Consider the following 25,404-nt stretch of genomic DNA (forward strand, 5'->3'; position numbering starts at 1 on the left):
TCAGTAATGTTTTTTTTCTTTTTCAAATATTCAACATTTTCATGCACGTAGTGTTAAGTTCACGATTATCTTCTGTAATCTTCATCACCTTTTCAAACTAAAAGAACACTTCTATAGCAAAACATTTGGTTCTAAATTCCAGCTCATCACAGTAACAAGGGAACTAAAATTTGAAACTATATTAATGAAATGAATTTGTTAGATTTTAGGTGACCTGTCCTCTCCCATCCCCTTTTAAAAGGAGTTAGAAGATAGCCTGCAGTTCCTGAAAAAAAAATATAAGGCAACAATGCATACTACCTAAGGATTAATGACATTTACAAATCTAATAATTGATTTCAGGACTGTTCCAGACCAGGCACATGGAAGAATGCTCTGCCACTGACAATTAAGCACATTTTTATTTAAAGTTGAAGTCTTCCTATCTCTAAATTTAATAATGAAAATGAGCAGTTACCACTGCTTTGTATAAAAACATCTCATTCTATCATTATCAACCAATGAGTCATAAACACAGATCCTTCTAGACTTCTGTACTTTCCTATTGTTAAGCCTGTCATCTCTCCCTCTGCTTCCTTAAAGTATTTCTTTTCATAATGGCTTTAAATTAAGAGAGCAATTTTTAAACAATGAACTGTTTTCAAAATTGACCCTTGGAAAATTCATGAGTAACATGGTGAAATATAAACTACTAATTCATAAAATCTTAAGAAATCAAGATATTCAGATTTTCACAGTTAAGACTTCTTCTTGTAACACTTTAAAATTTCTTCAGGGATTCAGGAGCATACCTTGGGAATGGCTGCTGCTACTGGTCCTATGTAGGCTATTATGAGGGGAAGCAGCATTGAAAACAGACTGGAAGAGCTGAGTAGTTCTGGAATGTCTTCAGCTAGACAAAGACAATTATAACACAGGCATTAATAAATGCACCATAGTTCAAAACCCATCTTATTTTTCTGGTTTGATACTTGGAGTTAAACTAGTTTATAAACCAGTTCAAATTATTTTCATTATATAGGCATTATCAAACTCTATACCTGCAAAGTTCAGCTGTGATAAAAGTGGCATTGGTCTCTGTTAAATGGTCTGGTCTCTGTAAAAAAATTTCTTCCTCTTGGAGAATAGTTTTATTGCATTTTTTGACATTTTGTGAAATAATTCATACTTTCTTTAGTATAAAAGCTAGCACAATAAGCTTCTCTTAGCCCCCTAAATCAATTTCCATAGCATCCTTTATGTAATATTCTGGACATTTTGACTAGAATGGCAGAAGATAGCAGCTTAAAAGCATTCAGTTTTAAGGCTAATGCCTGTATTTCTCAAAAATGGATGTTTAAGTGCTTAGAAATACATCACATTCAGCAGTCTCCCTGATTACCACCACTGTGCAAAACATACTATAAAATTTGGAACTGACCTATCACAGCAAATGTTTTGGAGTCAATAAAGAATCTTAGCAGCTTTAACATGATACTTGCTGAGCTGACAAGCAAATTTATAGAGGTATTGCTTATGATATCTCAAGTGCAACTCAGTGACTCAGAAAGGTACTCAGTTTGATACCTGAAGTAATGACAGACTAGAAAAATTTTCTTTAAAAAGCAGAAGAGAAATTATTTTACATCACCAATATTCTACTATTATTTCTTGCTAACCAAGAAAGAAGTTTCAAAAAGTGTATTTTGAAAGTCAATTTTCAAAAGCCTTACCATCTACAGCAAGAGCCCTGTGCAACAGGTCTTTGGCTGCTCGTACAACAGCACTCACAACAGAAAGAGCCCTGCTACAATTTTTATCTTCTTCATTAGCTTTGTTCAAAAGCTGTGATTGCAGATCTCCATCATACTCACTCCTGAATGGTGGATAAATTAAAGTAAGGTCACAAATCACAAAATTATACTAGAAAAACCATGACAGAATGGCTTTTGACATGGAATAAAACAATTTATGACAAAGGAAACAATCAAAGAAAATACACAGGACATTTTGGAAGCAATGCCTCAGTGTTAGCCGTTTGAAATAGTTTTATTTTTATTTAGCAGAAAAAATGAAAAGCTTGTTTCTGAAAAGTTTGTTTTGACTAGCTGTCTTTCAAACACCAGAAATGCATTAATTCCTGTGCTCTTCCTAGCCTAACCATGTTTCTTGGTAAAGAGACTAACACTAAACGCAACACAGAAATGAGTAAAATTCTTGCAGTGGATATTTCTGCAGTATCATAACAAGGAAAAGGATTTTCCACCCTTGTTCCAAAGCTTAATTTTGGTTTTGAAATACAGCCTTAGGCTTACTCATATGCTGTAGCTTTTTCTTTGAAACCCACTCTGTATGTCAAATTAGGATCTGCTAAATATTGCTCACAACACTATTTCAATAGGCATAAAAAAGATCTGGTTTTATTTGCTTTTTCAAAGCATCTGAATGATGAACTAATTCAAGTTCTCAATATGATAGTGATTCAGTTTTGGCATTGACAAGCAAAATCACTAGGTCAGTATTTAAAGCAAAATCCCCCTTTCTGCAATCTCATTTGGATTACTCATGTTTGTCCAGAAAAATTTGATTGCTCAGACCTTATAACAGATATTAACATTCTAGGACTGTCACCTTTTGAATGCTCAAAAACATTAATTGGATAAGTACAGTGAACAACAAAGATTCCTATACTTCTTTATGACTTAATTTAACCACTCTCACAAAAAGATTTAAATTTGTTGTCTGGTGGGTATTTTTTTGGTTGTTTTTTTGGTTTTGGTTTTTTTTTTTAGTCTCCTATATGACATATTTAAAGAAGTAAACAATGGACCTCTTAAGAGAGGTCAACCATCAAATCTTTTGTCATGTCAAAGGAAAAAAAAAATAATCTAAAACAAGCCTTGAAGAGGCACCAATGAAACTGATGTCCTGAGAACTATCTTCACTCAGTAACTTTTGTCTGAAACTACACTGGGAGAACACGATATTGCTGGTAAGGAAGCTCTTTCCTCAAACACCCTCCAGATGCATTTATTTTTGTTACTTCTCAAAAAGAGCACTACAGTTGCTTTATCACACACACCTGTAATAGAGGATCTGTGGAATTTGTCCTCGTGTTTGGTTTGTGCCATTACTGCTCAGACTACATGTACTGTATGTAAATGTGACACCATCTGGACACTGAACTGTGGTCATTCCCCCATCTCCATTGGCAGTCCGGCTTCCATAATTCCTCAAACGAACTGCATATTTCACATTTTCCTTAAAAAGGAGAGCCAGAAACAGTGAGCAGGATAAAACAAGTACACAAGTTAAACTTCATAGCATTTCATAATATTAATACTGTAAAAGTATTAATGTCAAAACTCTGAGAAGTCCTTTTAAGCACTCTGCAAATGAAATGAACGGAAAAAGATCCAGCATGTAACAAAAGCCAAAGCTATTCTGTGTTCCCAAACTGAAGGCCATAACTTCAGTAAAATATTACTTCTAATTACTTGAAGGTACCCAAGGTAACAAGAAAATGTGCTACCAAACAAGTTTCATATTCGGGAATCTAAGTTACTAAGCAATTACAATCTATCTTACACTATTTAAAAAAATGAAGGTTTTTTTGCTGCTGGTATTTGAACGTTTCAGTTGCAGGGTCAAACTGAAAATTTTTATAGCAAATATGTCAAGATTAATTCATAAATGTGTACATAAGAAAACGTGATTTATGTTGAACATTCTGGGTTTTGTTATCTGATGAAGTCATGAAACCTACACATGCACCCATGAAACCTACACTTCTATTTACCTTCAGTGGCACAACTTTGTCAAGTCTGATTTCAGCTATGTCACTGGGAGAGTCATCTGTGGTGTAAGTTCCTTTAACCAATTCTAGAGATGTCCATCTGTGAGAATGAGTTGAATCTCCAGTATGATCACTCTGATTCAAAGAAATAAAGTCATTTTAATCCATTTATAAATGTAAATACATGACAATCACTCAACTGTGCAATTTGTTTACTTGTACACAGCATTACAAACAAAACAAAGCTGAAAAACCTGCTGAGAGTCAGAGAAGTTTTTATGCTACAAAAGGAAATTACTGAGCAGAGAAGCTAATTTTGCATTAGCCCTTTGGAAGAGATTAGAAGAGCTGGTTAAAGTGAATAATTGGCTGTAAAAGAATGGAGGTCTGTCATCATTGCAAAAACAAGTTTTAAGCTTATTTTAAGAGAGTACTTGAACAACATATGAAACATCTGTAGCTACAGCCTGAACATGATGATAGGCTGCCTTCCTTCAAATTTTGGTTTAAAATGTTTTAACTTGGTCTCCCTTATTCCTTAACTTTCTTTCACAATTTAAAGAGAGATAACTAGTAGTAATTTACATTTAGTTCCAGTAAGTGAAATGTCAACTATACCTCAAAAATTATGTGTAACGAAGGAAGATGTCAAGACCATAACCAAAATAAGGACCCTACTGGATACAGTATATAGCTTGCTATACTACAAAAATCACCACCACAAGCAAAAAACCCCCTGCTACCTGTTACCACTGCTTTAGTGGTAACCTAGACTGCATAAGACTATTACAATATTACTTTGTAAGACACATTATGAAAAAACTGAGATTAATTTTGTTCAAACCGTTTTTCAAATGTAGTACTTACATCATCAACTAGTACTTCCAACTCATACTCATGAATTCCCCCTCCACCATAAACAGAAAATCCTACTACAACTACACCAGGTTTGTCAACAGAGAAGCATATTGCATCAGGGGATCCATTTCCAGTATTCCAGCTTCTTCCCTGACTTGTTTTAGTGAAACGGTTTGGAGTGGATTTGACAGAATGGAGAGAGTTGAGCCCATCAACCTGTAAGTAAGTTAAAGATAAGCAAGAGAAAAAGTTAACACTTAGGCTAAACACCAGATAATTCTAAATAAAGCAAAGTTAAGTGAATTAAATTACCAGATTTTCAACTGGGTAAATTTTAACAGTCATCTGATAAAACACAAGACAGGCCACTACTGACACCTGCTAGAACTCAAGAGGCACTGCTGATACTGGCAGAGGCACGTAGATGCTCAGGTGTGGCATTGCTTCCAGGGAGCACTGAACAAACACATTTTGAGTGTGTACATGCAAAGACATGCATGAAAGAAGAAAGGTACTCCAAACAAAATTGCTATTTTTTAACCACTTCACAGTATTCTTAAGCTGTAATGAAACAGCTAACCAACAGTACTTCCCTAATACAACGTACACATTATTCAAACAATGTTAAACATCTGAAAGCTAAGGAGACCTCAAGCACCTGTGCAAGATGTCCATACCTACAATATTTGCCATCACAGCCTGTATCACATTCTTAATAGACTTATCCTAAAAGACTAGTAGGAATGATTTTATAGAAGCTTTACCTCAGATCCTAGTGCTGATGCTGTAAGCTCGCTCACAATACTAGCAAGAAGCCCACAAGTATTAGAAACCAGATGTGAAGAGAAAAGTTCATTTTCTCGTCTAAGGCTGTTTCGGACTGGTAAAACAACAATGACCAACATCTTCTCCAGCACTTCCCGAAAGCTTGTCATCCCAGAAACATTTTCTTCACTCTACATAATAAAGAAGAAAAAACAAAAAACGGGTGGCTTCTTAAAAATAAGAAATATAGAGGTTAAAAAATAATTAAAACTTCTCAAAGTGATCATTATATGAATTCCTTGGTCAAAAAAATGATCTAATATTCCTAATTTCCAGAATGAGGTGGCACTGACTTTGCTTATTGCATTGAAGGATAATTGTGTCCTTCTCATAGGGGACTTTCTTATGGTCCTCCTTGCCATGGTATTTATAAGCCTGTGTTAGAATACAATAGTTATATAGGTGTTCATGGTATTCTTCACATTGTTGTCTTCCATGTTGTCTAAAAAGAAACACAGCTTTTTGGCATTAATGGTAGCTAAGTCTTCCGTGCACACAGATAAGATAAAACCAGTGATGGGATGCTTATGAAAACAGTTGGTTTTAGTCAGTCAAGACTGTGAAACAAATGTAAGCTTAGACATCTAACGTATCTTCTACTTAGCAGTGACATTCATTGTTTTTCAAAACAGTTATTCATATTGAAGTCATACCAAAGAAAGAAAGAAAGATGAAAATAAACTCTACGGACAGAAATTGAAGATTTTTCTCTTTCACCATTTTGTCCCTCAAAAATATCCTAGTAGTGAGCAGGTAGCAAAGAAAATCAGGTCAAACAAACCTGTACAGAGATCTGCACAGGACTATATCTTAAGCAGCAAAGAGGCAGTTGTATCCAGGATGGAAATACTATGTTTGCATGTAAATAGCTTTCTGTCAGTTCCTAATTTGTCAACTTGTGCAGATGCTTTCTACGTCTGTGAAAACCTTTAGCATAATAGCCTGCAGGAGCATGTTCCACAGCTTAATTGCAGCTACCTTCTGAACTTACCATTTGCTAAGATCTCTGGTTATTCAGAAGTTTTGGACTGAACAGTTGTATGATGATTAATTTTTATCCATCATTGACCATTTCATAAGAACTTACCTCCCTTGTCTTCTGAAGTGAAGAATAATATTTAGCAGTTCTATATCTTTGATTATCATCTCTACCCTTTTTTATTCAATATATTCTGGAAAAACAGAACTGCAAAAATACAGCATTCAAGAGCCCTTAGGGAACTGTTTTAATAAGCTTTGATAGAATTACATGAACTAGGCTTCCCTTGTACACCCACTTGCTGACTTCCTTAAAAACTCCAGTTAGAGACATAACTTTTTATTACCAAAGCTGTGTTAACTCTTCCTTAAAATCAATTAATCTCTTCGCATGTTCATTCTTGTGATCACATGAAAAAGCTGAAAAACTGTTGCAGGAAACTTTGCAAGAGAAGATAGCTCTGAACTTTATTTCTGCCAATTTAATAGTCCAAAATAAATAAGAATAATATTTGTTCAGGCATTCTCCAAACAAGCAATGAGATGTTTCAGACTGAAAGATGAAAATTGGATTAAATAAGCTTCTGAATCAATCCTCTTAGAAAGAAAACACTCAGGCAAATTAAGTTTTGTCCTTATAAAGCCACAACTTCAACTTACAAAACTGTTTTTTTGCTGCAAAGTAAAACAAACAGTAACATTTTTAGAACGTATCCTGACCTGACTCAGTTTCTCCATGTGTGCAACCAAAAGAGGAAAACGATGGGCGAGAGCAGAGTCATTCTCAGTGCTGACTTGTTTGACCATTGACCGCAGCAAGGCCTCTCCGTCGTAAGCGATGGGGAAGATGGAGGTCAGCTTTACTGACGTATGGCAGAGGGCAGACATAACAGCAGCAAGAAGCCTGCTACTGGAGGTTTTGAAGTTTGCTTCCTGGATGTCCTAAAAATATACATATATATTTAAAAAATATACAAAATATAAAATAAAAAAGGAAAAAACAGAAAGGCGCTGTCGCATTTGAAGTAAATGAGGGAGAAACTACTTTTGAAAGGAACTTCCATTTTACAGTAAATATAAAAATAAGTTAGATAAGGAATTTCATGTACTGTTAGCTTTTCTGTGAGTTTTACATTATCTTCTCTTAAGAGACTCCATTTGGATCTTTTAAATTGGAGTAGTTACAACTCATGGCTTGGCACTTTTTAAAATAATAAACCCTTCTGAAATTTGGCACCCTTTGAAGACAAAGCACTTACAATACTTATTAAAAAATTTTCTTAGAATAATACATTTAATAACTGGTTCTTCCTTGAATTTTTTTTTTTTGATAAAAGAATTTTCATGCAAAGAAATCTGTTACTTATATTTCACTGCAATCAATGCAACTACATTGTTTAAACCCAAGATGGTTCATTCCTAAAAAGCAAGATACTTTTAAGAAAGTTGTTTATTACAGAATATTGTCAGTTTTGTACTTTGCTCAATCAGAGCACTGCTGTAACATTCAATGATGAGAAATCACAAGTATTAGTGATGATGATAAAAGAATGCCATGTGTATGCTCCCAAGAAATGTGCAGCAGGAGTATCTGCATACAAGGCATGGCCTCAAGGTGTAGACAGTTAGCAGCACCATAGATTTTATTCGTTGTCTCAGAGAGGATCTTTCTGCTAAGAGACTGAAGTTTGTAGCACATGTTTTTTTTGTAGACATGTTTTAAAAAATAAAACTCAATTATTAAAAAAAAAAACCAAACCACAGCAAAATTCGAGTTGCAAATCAGAATAAACACCAAAAAAACAGGAATAAAGGTTTTTAATACTGATTGGCTTCTCTTTGAGTAAAAGGGAAGGCTAAGTTTTAATATTTACTTGGGTCATTTTCACGTACCTGGTCCAAACAATTCAGTAGGTCACAGAGACATGCCCACTGCAGAGCTGGTGTTGGATAAAATGAATGAAAGCAAGCTGTGAAGGTATTATGGCATTCCTGGAGAACAGCTTCTAAAAGACTCAGGGGCTGACTGAGATATCCTTGTGGATCATTGTCCAACTTGATCATGCAATGATCAACTCCTTCAGATAAAATTTTTCTCAGCAAGGTCCTAGTTTTTCCAATGCAATCTGCTAATTTGCTGGTTTCTTCTACAACTGCCTTAGCCGTAGCTGAAAGGTGACAAAGGGAAGCATTACATGTAAGTAAAAGAAACATTTTCATATTAAAAAAAATGCAGATTTTACATGCAAATGAAACAACTAGAATTCAGCAATGCTGATCTATATTCAGTGAAGTAATTTCACAAGGACAACATTGACAAGTGTTAAATTACAATGAATAAATCTGAACAACAGTAACTTCTAATTTTCTGGTCTTTAATAATATATGCTGTATTTTAATATGAGCATTGTTAAACCACAAGCACAAGAAACAGAAAATATCTTTCAAGTTTAAATTGGGATTACTGCCAAGGCACCTACTATGGACAGGAATGGGAAAAAAGAAGATAAAATAGTCCAAAAGAACTCCAATGTCAAGCCAAACAAGAAATAAGCTTTAAAATACACACAAATTCCAGTGTAAACATGTAGTGTTGTACACTTGATTATGGAGATGGTTACACATATCCATTTTCTGACAACAAGTCTCTGAATTCCTCCAATAAAACCATTGGTATAAGTAATATCATCTTATAGCACACCCTGCAAGAATATTTAGGACCAAATTTTGAATGATCTATAGATTATTATTTACTCATAAATATGAAACAAGTGCACTAGGAGAGATACCTGATATTGGGTATATTTCACAGGTATAGACTCTCAGCAACCTCAGACAGCACGTGCCCACAAAACGCAACCTTTCTAAATCTAAAAGAGTAGCAGTGTATTGGAATCCTTTAAGTCCACGAAGTTCTTCAACTCCCAGCACCAGTGTTGTCCAGCTCCAGTGAAGAATGCTCAATAAAGATTCAAAGCATTCCTATTTAAGAGTATGAAGGACACAAAAGACAGATTTTGTGTTAAAAAGAGTGAATTTTCAGCATCAGAATAAAATTAATATCAAACAGTATCTATATCCTTGTTTATTATGACAACATTTATGTTTATACACATCTACCACAGAACACACAGATCTTATTTGCCTGAGAATAAAAAAATAGCACTCAGAATGCAGAAAATACTTCACTGTAGTACCATGCTAAAAGCAATTTATAATGTTTTGAGTGTTAAAAGTCTCAGTTAAGAACTGTTTGTACGCACCTGTAATACAGATTTTTCAGTAAATTTACTTGTTTCATCTGCCTACGAACAGTGTAATACCTACTTTTAACAGAATACATTCTTGTTGTAACATTAAACTTGTCAGGGCCCTCTTTGCTTTGTTTTTAAACAGTTACGACCTGAAGACTCAAAACTATATCAAATTTACTGTACTTGAAAGTTCAATAGAAGCACAAAATAGTCCGTAAGACATTTAAGAATTTAAAAGTTTTGTCCAAAAAATTGTTTCTATCATCATTAAACGTGGTCAGTATCTTCATAAAAGTTGAACCTCAGAAGGCAAACCAATTATTCAATATAGAATACCTTCAAGCTAGAAGTATATCTTCCAGTTGCAAAAATCATGCTTACTGTCCAAAGTTAGTTATAAAACAGGTAATGCTCTAGAAAGCCAGAACTCTCCTCCTATACCAATTCAGCTCCATGGTGAGGAGTAACAGGAGCAAGATAATGAAGTGGGAGGATACAATGAGAAGTATCAAAAGCCATGAAAGTTCATAACTTAATGCAAATATTTTCAAGGAAACATATTAAGAGTAGCTACTAATATGCTGATATAGAATACTGAAATAGAGAAGACATAAATCAAGCTGCTTAAGAAAACTGGGCTGTGAGTGTCCATATGGAGGCAATCAGTTTAAGTAGAGAATACTGACAGTACATGTAATGCAGTAAAAAATATAGTCCAGAATTAAACTGAAAATAAAACCATAATTGCTTTTAACAGATAAGGAAGGGACTGTACTTCAAAAACATGAAGACAGAATTGGTCTTACTCTGCATGATAAAGCTCCACTGCAACTTAAGTGCAGTATTCCTCAAAATTTGACTAATCTCTTAGTGAAGAACAGCAGACTATATTAATAGCTGCAATTCAGTGTGCTTAGTAATACAACTTACCTCAGTTTATTGAACTATGTGCTACCTGATCCTCACTGTATATTGGAATACATTGAAGAGGAAGATGAATCTTACCAATGACCAACAACAGTAATTTAAAAACCATGGAAGAGAACATGTAGTAGTATAACTCCCTCAAACTCTAAAATGCCTGCTAGCATTGATTTCTCTGCAGGGAGTAAGTCTTATGTATTGAATACAACCTGTAAGTACAAATTTAACCCCACAACCCCCAAATCAAACCCTAAAACTAAGTAGCTCACACATAAAAAGTCAATTAAACCTTGATAACAAATATATGTCTAGGCTCTCATCCTCAGGATCAATATGAAGCTTAGATTTAAGCATCCGTATTCTTCAGTAAAAGTAAAACCAAAATGTTCTATGTATCAGTGTAAGTAACTACTCCTTGAAAAAGCAGACAGAAAAAAATCATTACCTATGTACACATGTACATCTTTCAGTTTTCTAAGTATGAGTGAGCTTATAGAAAACACAGAAGATTTTTGATAATACTCACCACTGAGACTGTTCTGGCAAAAGACCGCTTTAAAATATGCACAGGTTCACTGGTTTGCTGCTTTCCTTTGGAGGCACTGCCATCACTTGTTGGCAGCCTGGAAGAACAAGTTAATAATTGGCTTGAAATCTGTACCAACTATTTGTTTTTTGCATTGTTCAAGTGGAACAAAAGCAGAAGAAAAGTTTAAGGTAATTATCAAAAAAATGCTCAGCGTAATTTCCTCCAGTTCCTGATTGTTCTAGACCAGCAATCAAATATCTTTAATTCTGTTCAACTGGCAGAACTGTGACAGTTGATAAAGTTGAATCTAATTACACATTAAATTACAATAAGCATTTACTGTATTTCTTCAGATGACATTCTTAAAACTAGAAACGTTGTTCTTCTAAGAAGAGTAGCTCATTGGTATGTTTAGAGCACAAAAAGACAAACATTTATGAACAATAGGAAAGAGAAAGAAGACGGGGGGAGGGAGGGAATGAAGCAACACACAAATATCTTGAAAAACTCTCGTTCCTAGTAAAGAAGAAGTTTTCTCTCATTTAGGTCCCCGAGTCTGTTGATAACACTGAAGTGTATGAGATATTGTTCAGAATAACAATATCTGAAAGGCAGGCCTCAAAGTCCTTCACAATGAAAGCAAAACCAATGTAGGCAGCACCTGTGACTGCAGCACCTTCCCTTTTGTGCCACTTGTGGCTCTTCAGCCACATCCTGGCTTCAGAGGCCCCAAAGGGGCTTTTCTCTGGCTACAGCCACCTCTCCATGGAAATTACCCAAATGACAAAGAGTGTTACGCCAGGACTTGATGTGCATCAGCTGAAATACAACACTGCTTTGGAGAGACAGGACTCTTTGAACACAAAGCATATCTGCAAAAGTGAGCTGTTTTGATAAGGGACTCTGAAAAGGACATGCTGAGAAACTGTGAGAATAGCAGGAAGTAATTCCAAGTTTCAGAATCAATGTGGGTGCAAGGGGGAATATATGTATATACACACACACACAAAGTATAAAAATTAGGTCATGTATATATCTGAAGGAAATCTGGCAAATATATTAGGAATATAGAGAAAGATTTCTTGCTTTTTAAAATGTAACATTTTTATATAACGTTTCTCATGGGAATAAATTAATGCTAACTTTCTGTAAGGCACATTTTTTTCCATCTGGTTGATAGTAATTCTCCCTGAACTGAGGCCTACTAAATAAAATACTTCCCAACAAGAAAAAAAATTTTAAGCATATTAGAGGAAACCATGAGGCTCTACAAAGCTAAATGAAGGTCTCAGAACAAAATATGTGATGAATGACTTTTTAAAGAAAAACTGAAAAAAAAAAAAAAAAAAAAGTTGGTATAATGGACTTAATAATCGTCTCAAAGGCACTAAGTTTCCCCTAAATTTTGTAGATACTGATTTCCTTAGCTTAATACAATGACATTAAACAAATGCTTACTTTAATTTGTTTTGAAAAAGTCAGTAAGCTGCTAAGTAGAGGTAAAAACCTTACCTGTATAATAACTGCGGGATCTGCCCTGCATTAACATCTGTACCATTATTTGATTTCTTGGAACTTTTAAACTGAAACACAACACTGAGAGAGAAAAACCCCAATTATTATCCCAGCAATATTAGATTTCTTCTTTTGCATTAAAACACATAAAGAAAAACATACCCATCATCTGTAGTAATAGAGGCCTGTCCATGAGATCCACAATCACTGCTAGGTCCCGACACTCTTGCCCAGGCTACGTACCACCAGCCAGCTTGTAGGAGTACTGGTTCATCAAACATCATTGCATACTTCTCCCTGGGAGAAATAAATGTTGAAAGAGATTTACATGAATTAAATTTTAATGATTTGCAGACTGCTTGTAAATTAAAATTTATGGAATTAAGTTATGAAGTATCTCTTTATGTTCAACATTTTAAAATATTTGGTTGGAAACTACTGTCGTAACAAAAAAAACCAATTCAGAAGGACCTACAAATGCCCACATCTCGCTTACTCTTGCTTTTGAAACAATCAGGTATCAAATGCCAAACAGAGGAAGGAGAGATTAAGGTAAATTAAAACACACAAATCCAATTCAATTTAGTAAGTAATACTACAAGTAAAGTACTAACTATACTTTTAAAAATCAATTTCAGAAAACCCTGGGTGAATTTTTGTAAGTGATGGGAGCTTACATATAAATTCTTAGGAATTACACTTTAATATTTAAGAAAGTTATGACAGTTTTGTATAGCAATAAATTTAGTGATAAGTCAATTAATGCAAATACTTATTTGTGCTTGACAGCATCTTTTTGATAGAAATATTCAAGAGCTGCTGAAATATTGTGTTTGTCTATTTTGTTTCCCATCACAGTGATATGGGAGCTGACTGATTTATACAAGACCAAATGTGAGACGATTTTTCTTTCTTTTAATTTAGTATCATAATTGTTTGGTGAGGTATTTGGTGTTTACTGCTTTACCCAACACATTTTAAGTTCTCCATCACTTGCTACAAATTTCTTATTATGTAGATTATCTCCAGTGATATTTAAAGTAATTTTCAAATGGGTATGAAGAAAGTAAAAACAAATACCAAGAAGTAGGTAAGAGAAACATCTTACCTAGCAGCACAATCATATGCTAAGACATCTGTTTCAGCAAGAAGGTCTCCATCAGTCTCATGGTCTCCCCCATCTGGACCCAATTCAAACAACTGGTAGAGTAAGAAAAAAGGTAAAAAGCCTGGCTTCGCTGTTAGAAACCTCCTAATACCACTTTTCCCCATCTAGCATTCTGCAAAGTGTTTACTATTATTATTTCCCCTTATAAAAAGTAATTGGTAGTTACCACTGATTGGCAAATTCACATCTGAAAATCAGGATTCTGTAATATCATCAACTGTTAAAAAGTAGCAGTTGATGCTGATCTCCCGGACTTAGGCCCAGATATATTCTTAAGTGGAAGAAACACCCTAAATCTTGCAGGCAAGTCAGATGTCTCAGAGCATCAAAAAGGCAAAGTTGGATATAAGGTGCATGCTTTCCCCCACAGATTGAAATGCACAGAAGATGTATGCAACTTCTCAAAACAGACAGCTTGACTACTTAGAAGAGCTCGTGTCCTGGTTTGGGCCAGGATAGAGTGAATTTTCTATCTTTTAATTTTGCCTTCAGCTAAGTCTCTCTTCACAGCAAGTTTCTCAGTCAGTGCCTACTTCTAGGACTGATAATGCTTGACATTTATAGTTACATCTAGAGAATGCTCTGCAGAACCAAGGCCACTGCTTGGTTCTGAGGAACATCTTATGGTCCAGAAAGAGAAAGGGAATAAAGAGGTCACACCTGCAACACTTCCTTGGGGAGGTGCGGACAAGACAAATGGCCAAAACTGACCAGAGTATTCCATCCCATAAGCCTCATACTCAGTATAAATTTGAAAAAGGAAACTCAATAAACTGCTAAATGACAAGTAACAACAATAATATATTTGAACATACATAAGAAAATCTCAGACAGATCCTTCCTGTAACGTCTTTTGTGGAGTTTCTGAAATCCTTATTAAATGCAGAAATAGAAGCTACTTATCAGAAACCAGAGTTATGTGTGTTTATGCCAGCCATTTTTAAACAAACCCAGGTTCATTTATTTCCTTTAATCAGCACACATGTTCCTTAGTTGTTGTTACATTTGGCACAGAGTGTTAAGTATGTTTGGTGCCATTTGCTTAGAAACTCCCCAGGGAGCAGTCTGAGAAAGAAGTGGCAGGGACAGTGGGAAGCAATGGCTCACGTGGTACCCAAAGGAATTCCATCCATTGATATGCACTCCCTGTTCTTCAGAAGCATAAGTTGCTTATGTATCCTGACATGTGAAAAGATTCTAATATGAAGCCCACAACACCAGTATTATACAGGTGGAACTCTGAGCTTTGTGTAAAAAGATCACAGAGAACAAGTCTTAGAAGGAGTGGCTGAAGAAACTGGGGTTTGTTTAGTCAGAAGAAAATGAGGCTGAGGGAAGACCTCTACAACTACCTGAAAGGAGGTTGTAGCGAGGTGGGATTGGTCTCTTTACCAAAGTAACAAGTGATAGAACGAGAAGAAATGGCCTCCAGTTGTGCCAGGGGAGGTTTCTGCATGTTTTAATATCCAATCTAATAATAGGAATATTAGATCAGTATTAAAAAAATTATTAGGAAAGATTTTTCACCAAAAGGGTTGTCAGGCACTGTAACAGGCTGACCCAGGTTCTGACACATCAAGATTTGTAGCTGTAGTACCACATGTGGGACATGGTTTAGAAGTGGACTTGACTGTGTGCTAATGTTGTTAATAAGTGTTAATGGTTGGACTTGATCTTAGAGTTCTCTTCCAACCAAAATGATTCTATAAAACGTTCTACCCACTGCAGTATCTACTCAATACACCTGGAAGATGACACAGGATTAAGTGAATGTAAGAATGGACCATTTCTTGACAATCAAAAGTAGTAATTCTCAGACTTCTACTTCACTTACATTACCTATATAAGGTTGGTTACTTCTCACTGATAAGCCTTCTTCTAGTTCTATTACGAATGCTTTTCATATACAGTAAAACACTCATTCCTCAAGAAATAAAATTGATCATGGTTTTAGATGGCATTTCTGAAGTTCTGATTTTGAGACATCATATTGCTTTTAAAAAAACAAAACAACAAAAGAAAAAAAAACCTTACCTTTATTTTAGCAGTGTATTCACCTCTACCCCCAAAAAGGCCAAGACCACCTAACAAAATATCTGTATCAGCACAGAAACGGATAGCCTCTACTGAGTGGGCTGAGTAACCCCAGCCTCCTCCATGACCTGCAGAAAATATACATAACAAAAAAAACATGACAGTATATCTTAAGTCTTTCATTCCACAAGCCTGATCAGCTTATATTATAAAATTTTACTCTGTACATACTTTCAAATCTGTTAACAACGCTGTAGTCTTCTTTAGAATAAACTTTCATTACTGCTTGAGTCTCTTCCTCTGTATTTGCTACACCCATTTTTAAGTCCTGCATAGCAGCCAAGGTATCAAGACAACCTAAAACAAAGCAAAACCAAAAAGAACTCAGAATTTCTTACTGTAGATTATTATCAGTGAAATGGAAATGAATATGAGTTTTAAAAGATCAAAGAAACCTAACTGCTTTGGCTTTGTCCCTACACCACTCATTACTAAATATCATAACTTTGATTAGGTCAGAATCTCAAGGTTTGCTGCTGAACATTGATTTAATTTATTCATTTATAATGTGATTAAATCTACTTTGCAACTTTGCCAACATTATATATATTGGCAGCAACACCATTTTTTTCCCTTTTTTACATTTCCCATATTATTAAGAAAGAGTTTAAGTAGTGACTGAATTATGGGTGGACTCAAAACACTTCATTAAAAAAGCATTTTGTTTTGTATGCATGGGTAATTAGATGCTTTACTCTGATTCAGACAAAAAAAAAGTACTGTTTAAGTTAAAATTTAACACATCTCTAAAATACAATGAAGGGAGCAGGACAAGGAATGGATCACTCATCACAACCAGTAAGCAAGTGAGGCAAAAACAACTTCTAAAGCTGTGCTTTGAAGCACTAGGTATGTTGAATACTGGCCAGTTTATGCATGAACACAGTGGGAACAGTTTTTGGTTTGGTGGGCTTTTTAGATGACAAAAGGAGATCATGTTACTCCTATCACAGAATCACACAAACCTGGGAAGAGTAAATTCTAATTTTAGATACTGCATTTACTTTAAAATAAACATAGTTTATATAAAAGCACTTTTTCCCCCTGTGTATTGGAGACTCCAGGTTACCTTAGCAGTACTGATTATTTTGTAGACTGTCCAAAAAAGATCACCTGGGAAGGTCTCTTAATGCATTCTCCTGACATCTAGTAGCAGGCTCCACCAGAACTCTAAAATCTAGCATTATTAATATGACAGATGATAAGTATTTTCATTAAAATTAATGCATATCAGCCATATCATAACTGCTAAGAGCAATGGTGAAAGATTACAAAGTGAAATTTTAACTAAAAAAAAATAATCAGAAAGCTGTTACAGAGTACGAAACATTACCTAGTGTATAAATGAGTTGTACTCATAAGCTTCTGACTTATGAATTATAAATTGGTACCTAGAATGTGCAAAGCTGCATGAGATCTGGTGGTCAGAGCTTTGGAACCTGTTGGAAGAGCAAGTTCTGGACTCAATATACTACACCGGGATTGCATGTCTGGAGCTGAGGGGAGTCTGGAATCGGCAACTACTGCATTGTAACTCCACAGTTCCCTAGCATTTGGTCGAAACCTAAAACAAGACAAAAACAGAATTAAAAAAACCCCTTTTACCTACTAAGAAAAAACCCCACAAAATCTAACTGATAATTAAATTTTATGAGCTATTTAGTGTAAAATGTAGAACCACTAGTACAAAGTCTTAAAATTCTACATCATTACACCACGTATGTATAAACTCTACTAACTTACACTAACAAATGGAAAGACACAAAACCATTTATTGTACTTCAAGTTAACAGTCATCAGTTTCAAATTTTGGAAAATGGTACATTTTTTTAAAGCTAATGAATATTAAAATGGTACAATCTAATAAGAAGCATGAAGTAACTGGCAAAGTAGGTGATATGCCAGATGTGCTCAAAAATTCTAAAGATGCTCAGTGAAAGTAAAAGGGTTGTTCACCTTCAAATAGTGAGAAACAAGATCTTGAGAAATACAACATATTTTGTCTAGGCTTTTTAAAACTGATAGCATCACTGAGTTTTTAAGGTATTATAGAAAAGGGCAGCATAAACATAGGGAACAGGAAGACTTATGCTATAGATTAACATGGAGAAAGAAAATGGAAAACACAAAGTCTTTGGTATCACTATGTAAAAGTAAGAAACAAGACTCTATGGGAGTGCTCTGAAAACACAGAAGGAATTTCCAGTTCCTTCTAAAAATTCAAATGAGGCTAAGGTGGTCTAACTAATGGAAAAAGAAATAGTTTTAACTAAAAATACGATAGGACACCATATGTATTCAGGATTTCAATGAGTTAGCAATGTGCCAGTTTATGCACACAGAAGTAAAAAACTCCCTAACAGCTTGAATTTCACTGTTATTTCAAAAAGCACATTACAACGCTGTGAAGAAAATCTTCAAAACCTATGTACTCAAGAATGCTGCCTCTCTGTACAGAGAAACTGCCTCCACCCAAACAGATATGAATAAAAATGCCCAGGAATCATAACTAAAACACAAGATATTTCACTACTATAAGCATATTAATTAACCTACCTCTTCTTTAAACTGCTTTACTACTTCATATTAAACAAGAAGTATTAAGCTTTATATTAAACAGATATAAATCTACAGAGATTCCAAGAATCTATTCTCTTGTTTAGGGATTTAAGCTGTAGATTTAGCTCTACAGTCCCCAAATTTTTGGAAGACTCTAAAACACCTCAACCCAGGTTCATGCATAATAGTATCTTTAACATGTGACTTTGAACTTCCCCAAGTCAAATAATCTTTAAGAGTGTTAAATCAGGTCGACTCTCATCACTGTTTCTTCCCTGAAACTTGGTGATTTCCTATGGCCTCTGATAAATGCCTTTTTTGGAAACTGAGTCTTTCAGTATGTCTTAACCATGCTGATGCCAAGTAGTGTATGAACACGATTTTTAAAAAATATACGATCCTACATGATTCTGTCTTTTCCAGATGAACGCAGAGTAGCTGGTTCTCTGCTTTGTTCCAACTAAGTGATTACTCTTGTTTTTTAACTCTTCAAACAGTTTAAACATCATCCATCATTTGCACTCAGATGACAGTTCAATTTTCTCTCCCAAATCCTGGCTAACACAGCTTCTAAGAATTATAGAACTGGCTGTTAAGATTCTATTTTGAAAAAAAAAGGCTCATGACCTACACATGCTCTAAAACTCCAATGAAAATTATCACCCCTGAGGACTGTGAAATAAACATAATAATTTTAATGTCTGTGTCATTCAAACAACATTACTTTCACCTCTTCTTCAGCCCTTCTCCCCTTCTAATCTTAACCACTAATGCTTGAGAGAAGGATGAAGATTTAAATATGGCAAGAAAATTAAAGTAATTCAGTGATGTGTTCATAAAGTTCAGTAAAGATGGAGGAAAGTAAGGGAAGAATAAGAGGAGTAAATAAGCAGAATAGGTGGGGTCCTCCAGACATGAGACTGGAGTAAGAATAAGGAAAAAAGGAAAAAAAAAATTAAAATTTAGGCTAAAGAGTAGGGTTGTTTGTCCCTTACTTGAACAAGTAATCCCCAAAATGTAAAAAAAAAAAGATATATGGAAGACTAAAAGCTGTTTTTCATTTACTAGGGAAAACGAGGATAAGCAAATATCGAGCCTCTCGAAGTCTTTTAAAAGGTATTTCTATACTATGACTTTAATAGCTATAATACACACTTGCCTCCAAATAACATCATAGACAGGATCCAGACACACACCAGAACCTTGAAGGTCTTCCTGCTCAGAATCATTGAATGTTTTGCAACTGCCATCTACTTTGTTTATCAGAAGACATTTAAAAGGAGGGGGTTCTGATATTGAAGCTGGTACCAAACCTAAATAAGGGATCAAAAAGCAGAAAATCATGAAGACTCCACTTGTAACATGGCATTCTCTATGCATGAAGCACTACCCTAGTAGGAAGGAATAGTTATACTGCTACAGCAGAAAATAAATGGATTTAAGTCAAGAACGTTTAGACCTTTAGACTCTAATTTTTAGTAAAATTAATTCCTAAAGGAGCTAGGATCACAAAGTGCATTATAACTAGAAAGTAAAAATATTTTAATTCCTTTCATTCACATTTTCTACTTATTGCTCCTCTACGGTTTGCAGGAGCAAAGCTATTTTTTCTCCAAATGCTTCTACAAGCATTTAAAATATTCCAGAAGAGTTCTTGCCTATTATATGTCTGCTTGCAAATATTTCTGATGTAGCAAGCACGTGAGAATTAATGAGAGCTTCATCGATCCTGAGAAAAGTCTGGTCTCCACTTGCTCCAATCCACGTTGCCTTGCGTCCGTATTTAGAGCCTATGTTAGGCATAGGTGCTGGTTTGGCATTCCAGTAGGGCACATCCAGAATTGGTCTCCCAAGTTGACCTTTCTATATAGAGAGAATGCAAAAATTAGGATCTAACAGTAGATCTTGAAAGTGAACATATTACTTCAATAGTTTCAACGCATGAAATTAATAATCTGAAAGAGATGGCTTACTACAAAATTACCTTCAAAAAGAAACAGTGTGGAGAGTTACACATTCAAACACAAGGAACAAATGACTGACAGATTCTGTCCTCCCTGCTCAGTTAGGTTTTTGAGTGAACTTTTTTTTAATGCAATTCAACCTCTCCATGATGGATAAGCCTCTTTTCCATCTTCAGAAGCACACAAAAGAGCATTTATTCTTCCTTCAGTACTCAATGTACAAATAACTTGAGTGCTAAAATGAGGAATTAATTAATAGGGAAAAAGAAAAAAAAACAACCTACATTCAGATTCATACAGTCTAAATTCCTCTCAGTTTTGAACTTATATGGACTGTAAAAAAAAAGTACTTAAAAATCCATTAGCACAACAAACTTTAAAAAAAAAAGAATAAGGTGCCTAAACAAGCACCTCTGTACATGTTCACTGTCCTCCTGACCTGGAGATTTTGGGTCTTACCTCCTACATATGTTATTGAGAGATGGACCAACTTATACTGTACCTAAGTATGTACTAAGAACTGCTGCAATAATCCTGTTCTGACTCCACCTACCTCACTCAGGCAAAGGAAATGCACTGCAGGCCGATGAAATCAAGGTAACTTTATTTAAAATTGTATGGGAGAAGAAACAGGCATATACAGCAAAGACCCTCTGTTGTGCATGTTATTCATCTCTCTTACATAATATAGTGTGGAAGGAAACCAAGGAAGACAACTTGAAGAAACATGCTTGCTTTTGACCTTGTCTTGACTTTATGAGGCTTTCAACAGATTACAATACTAAAGCCAGATGCACAGAACAGGCAGTATAAATATGATCTAAATCTATCTTTTCTTTTAGAAAAAGAAAAAACCTCAGTCAACAGGCTTTTAAATTCTATTTCTGAGAGTGAATTTGGTTTTCCAGGGGCCAAGCTCCACTGCAGTAAAGAAAGCTTGAACGTTGTGTCCAAGTCACTTTTGATGATAACATGGACTCAACATACCTTACTTAAAGTTTGAAAAACAACAAAATTATTACCTACTGTAAGAGTCATCTTTTGGTACACTTTTAATTCAAAACACAATTTGCCAACTCTAAAATTTCAGTCTCCATTTTTTTAATGTTTTTGTAAAAAGATGGGTTTCAAAAAATGATATTTCGCTGTTTTTGTCAGCACATAGTTTTTAAAGCATATAAAAATAGTTCAATATCTATACCCTAGTTTTTGCCCAAAGGACACTAGTTGGAAAGCATGAACAACAGACAGCTCTGGAAAGACTGGGCATATTTGGAAAGTGTGGGCATATTTGCAAAGAGAAGGAGGCACAAAGGCCTAAATTCAGGACAAAGGGGAACTAAATGATGTTGAAGTGTTTATTCAGTGAACACAAGAACAGATTCCACATGGACTAAGAGTATAGGCCATGCAAATATGAAAGAAGAGTATCAAAGTTATGCAGTTACACTGTGCTAAACACTACGATATAATCTCCCCTCAAGTGTAAGTGTGCAACTCACTGCTTTTTCTATGAAAGAAAATACGACACTTTTTTTTCTAATGAATGAAGACATACAAGTAATCAAATGAGCACTAGATACTTATTTGCAACAAAGCTTTCAACAATTAGAGTTTCAGAAAACTGCTGCACCTCATAAAATAACAGCTTTAAATCTCCGTCTTCATTAAAATGTAAAAACCACCCAAGAATTTCTGGCATCGTATTTTGTACTAAAACAATGTTAGAGCCCACATTTTTAAACATAACAGACACAAAAGATAGGCAGAAGTCATGAGCAGTTCTACAACAGCACGTAAGAGCTGATGGTTTTGAAAGATCTGTGAACAATACATTAATTACTAACTTGCTCCCATAAGTAAATATTATTTCCTTACTGAGAAGCTTCCAAATGTGAAAACCTGTCCGTCCATTAGGAGAATAGCTGTATGGTTGCTCCCAGCAGTAACTTGTGTACTAGGACCCGGTAATGCTTGAACCAAAGTGGGACATCCCCTATATAAAAATAAATTAATAAAGATAAAATATAAAAAAAATTCTATCAATACATGCTTATGCAACATTTAACACAGACATTAGTATTGTAAGGATTTAAGTAACTGTGTAGAATATTCTCTATGTTCATAGACTACATAAAACCAGAGTCAAGCAACTTCATATATGCACCAGATATTTCAGTTTACACGCTTCAGTTTACACGAAGCAGTGAACTGGATTCAAGATTCCTTCTCTTCAGAAACTAGCATAGAATAAAAATGGTTAATTTAAAAGATAACCGTAGGATTATATTGATGTTACTGTAATACTAATTCATGTGTATGTACACATACAAAAATATATTGCAATGAACTGTAGCAGTAAGTAAATTCTCTAGTAAGGATGCTGGTTAAGCACTTAACATAATTATTTGCACTATGAAGCTGTCAAAGCATTATACAGTTGGTACCCTAGTACCATTAGCAAAAGCACTATTGATATGGCCCTCCTGGTATCGCTGTCTAGGGAATAATAAAAGAAAAAGGTCTACCCACCTCCACCAGCTTTCTAATAAAGAATAAAGCATCAAAAAACTGATCTCCATCAAACTCATGGACTCAAGAAAGAACAATATTCTCTAAACTGTTTTCCAAGATGATATAAAAAAGTCTAACCTATGTGCCTCCCAAATATGGCCAGGTATTTAGAAAATAAACTTCCCATTACAGTAAAGCTAAACAAAAACCCAAAAAACAAACAAACAAAAAAACCCCAACCAAAAAAAAAAAACAAAACCACAATAGGATGACCACGAAGCAAAGGAAGAAAACTTGAAGGGATGACTTAGAATAGAAATAGCAGAAAAAAGAAAAACGTATGAGATATTAAAACTAGAATTTTTGTCTCAATCCCAACAAAGTCAACAAGAACTGTAGCAGACACTGAATTCCATAATGAATGTCTAGGTAGAGTTTAAATTTGAGTCTTCAGAAGAGGATGTATTTCAAGAACAAGCTACTCTCAGGTAACTCTGTGCTTGGGAATGCTGACCCCAGAGAACAGCAGCACTATTTAAACTTACCTTTAAGTAAACTTACACAGTGCTTCAAAAATAGGTTAATCTGAAGAACAGATTGCCTATTCTGCAGTAAAAAAAAAAATTCAGTCCAACTGTGTAGCAGCTGATGTACAAAAAGATGTGTTATCTGCATATTCTGGTTTTGGCTGAACTGTAGGTAAAACAGAAGTCAAGAAAGTAGGAAGGAGAGACATCAGCTGTTCAGTAAGGAAAGGGAAAGGGTAGATGGGAAGATGTGAACAGATGGATGTGGAACTGAGGAATGCAGCACAAAGATAAGTTGATGACCTGAACGAGAAGGGAACATGGAACAAGAGAAATTATTCCTGCATGGTGAATGGAGCTTCCAGACTGTGACTCTAGAGGAGATGGAAAGAATGCAGGGTAGCACAGAACTTGGTAGAGGAAGAACAACATGATATTCATAAATTTAGAAGGCTTTGTTGGTCTATAAGCACATGGGTTTGGACACCAGTAAGACTATTAACAGATAAACAGAACAAAGTTTAGCAGTACCAATGATGAAACATTTTAATACCAGGAAGAAACATTACATTTGCCTCCCATTCACCTTAAGGGAGGTCAAAAAGGCAGCGAAGTAGAAACAAAATGTAGTTAAGAATGAATCCAAAAGCATTCCTGATAAAGGGAAATATTTGGATTAAATTTTTTCTCTCCCTCAAAATCATGATAGTCACAGGCACAGAATTATTTATCCCATGCTTTAAAAAAAAAACCAAAACAAACACATTTCACCTATTTGATGCATAAGAGCTATCATCACCAAAACTCTATGTTTTTGCTTTTCAAGTTGGATCTATCAGCAGTGTTAACTGAACATTTCCTTAGCAGCAGAACAAAACCAGACAAGCAACTAATGTAGAGAGATATGTTATCCTCTTAAATAGTTCTTTTATTAAGATCACCCAGCTTTTGGAATAGCCAACTACAGCGTAACACCTAAAGAAACAAAAAGGAAACTTAAGTCACTTCAATATGCCCTAAAATAAAGTAAAACTACAGAAAAATAGTTTTCACTTCACAAAAAGAGGAATTATTTGGAAAAATAAAATACACCAGTGTGACTATACATAGAGAATTAAAAACCTCAGAACTGTTGAGTATTTCCCTATCCCTCTTTAACTCAACACAGAAGAGCTCAGCATAGACACTTAAAAGCCCAAGAGACCCTCTGGACAAAGTTTTCACAACCAGAGTTTCTCCATCTGAATGGGAGAAAGCAAAAAATATTACTCTGGGATGGAGCTGAAGGACACACTGGTCTCAAAGTCATATTCTTTGGCTTCTGGATGTGACACAGGTATTTGACACAGATCAATTACAAAAGACAAACCTCAACTGCACAGAAAGTAAGTTGAGATTCCTTCAGAAACTGCAGGATTGCTGAATGAAAATGAGCAGCTCTACATGACACCAGCTAACTCAGAATGCAGGATCAGGATCCACACTGAAACCGTGTTCCATCCCAAAGGTTGAGCATTGCTGGGAGCAGATTTGGTCTTTGAAAACTTATCCCGCATGAACCATCCGACCAATCGCTGTCCATGGTGCTTAATCAGCTGCCTGACAGGTCCAGTAAGATGTCACTTCTGTCACTGGTGTCAGGTTAACCAACGTGCTGCACACCCCAGTTTACCCTGAGCTGATACTGTGCAGCGAGTAACAGGAAAACAATATTAACTCCTGTCAATTGCAGGCAGAGTTGGACAGTGTGGAGTTCAAAAAACCACCAGAGATTTGGTCATTTAAGAGGCAACTGAAAGATGAAAAGATGTAAATGAGACCTGCACTTCAGTGCTGAAGTAAAATAATCAGACAATGCACCCAGAAATACGGTCCTATCAGTGATGATAGAATGCTGGTTTTTTTGGTTTTTTGGTTTTT

General features: G+C 35.2%; 1 protein-coding gene across 3 annotated transcripts in view; it reads right to left on the minus strand.

Moving 5' to 3' along the window:
• Positions 1-25,404, minus strand: part of MYCBP2 (MYC binding protein 2) — a 175,059-nt gene that overhangs the window by 79,341 nt on the left and 70,314 nt on the right. For all 3 annotated transcript variants that reach the window (XM_071741405.1, XM_071741413.1, XM_071741397.1), the window contains exons 21-39: positions 22,322-22,439; positions 20,138-20,342; positions 19,639-19,792; positions 17,312-17,484; positions 16,092-16,217; positions 15,861-15,988; positions 13,767-13,858; positions 12,821-12,955; positions 12,656-12,739; positions 11,141-11,237; positions 9,226-9,418; positions 8,330-8,604; positions 7,157-7,378; positions 5,398-5,589; positions 4,643-4,849; positions 3,779-3,910; positions 3,062-3,240; positions 1,713-1,855; positions 792-892 (exon numbers count right to left, since the gene is read on the minus strand). In XM_071741405.1, coding sequence (XP_071597506.1) covers positions 792-892; positions 1,713-1,855; positions 3,062-3,240; positions 3,779-3,910; positions 4,643-4,849; positions 5,398-5,589; positions 7,157-7,378; positions 8,330-8,604; positions 9,226-9,418; positions 11,141-11,237; positions 12,656-12,739; positions 12,821-12,955; positions 13,767-13,858; positions 15,861-15,988; positions 16,092-16,217; positions 17,312-17,484; positions 19,639-19,792; positions 20,138-20,342; positions 22,322-22,439 — 2,956 coding nt within the window. The remainder of the gene's footprint in view (positions 1-791; positions 893-1,712; positions 1,856-3,061; positions 3,241-3,778; positions 3,911-4,642; positions 4,850-5,397; positions 5,590-7,156; positions 7,379-8,329; positions 8,605-9,225; positions 9,419-11,140; positions 11,238-12,655; positions 12,740-12,820; positions 12,956-13,766; positions 13,859-15,860; positions 15,989-16,091; positions 16,218-17,311; positions 17,485-19,638; positions 19,793-20,137; positions 20,343-22,321; positions 22,440-25,404) is intronic.

Source organism: Heliangelus exortis, chromosome 1, assembly GCF_036169615.1.
Source record: "Heliangelus exortis chromosome 1, bHelExo1.hap1, whole genome shotgun sequence".
In the NCBI taxonomy this organism is placed as follows: domain Eukaryota; kingdom Metazoa; phylum Chordata; class Aves; order Apodiformes; family Trochilidae; genus Heliangelus; species Heliangelus exortis.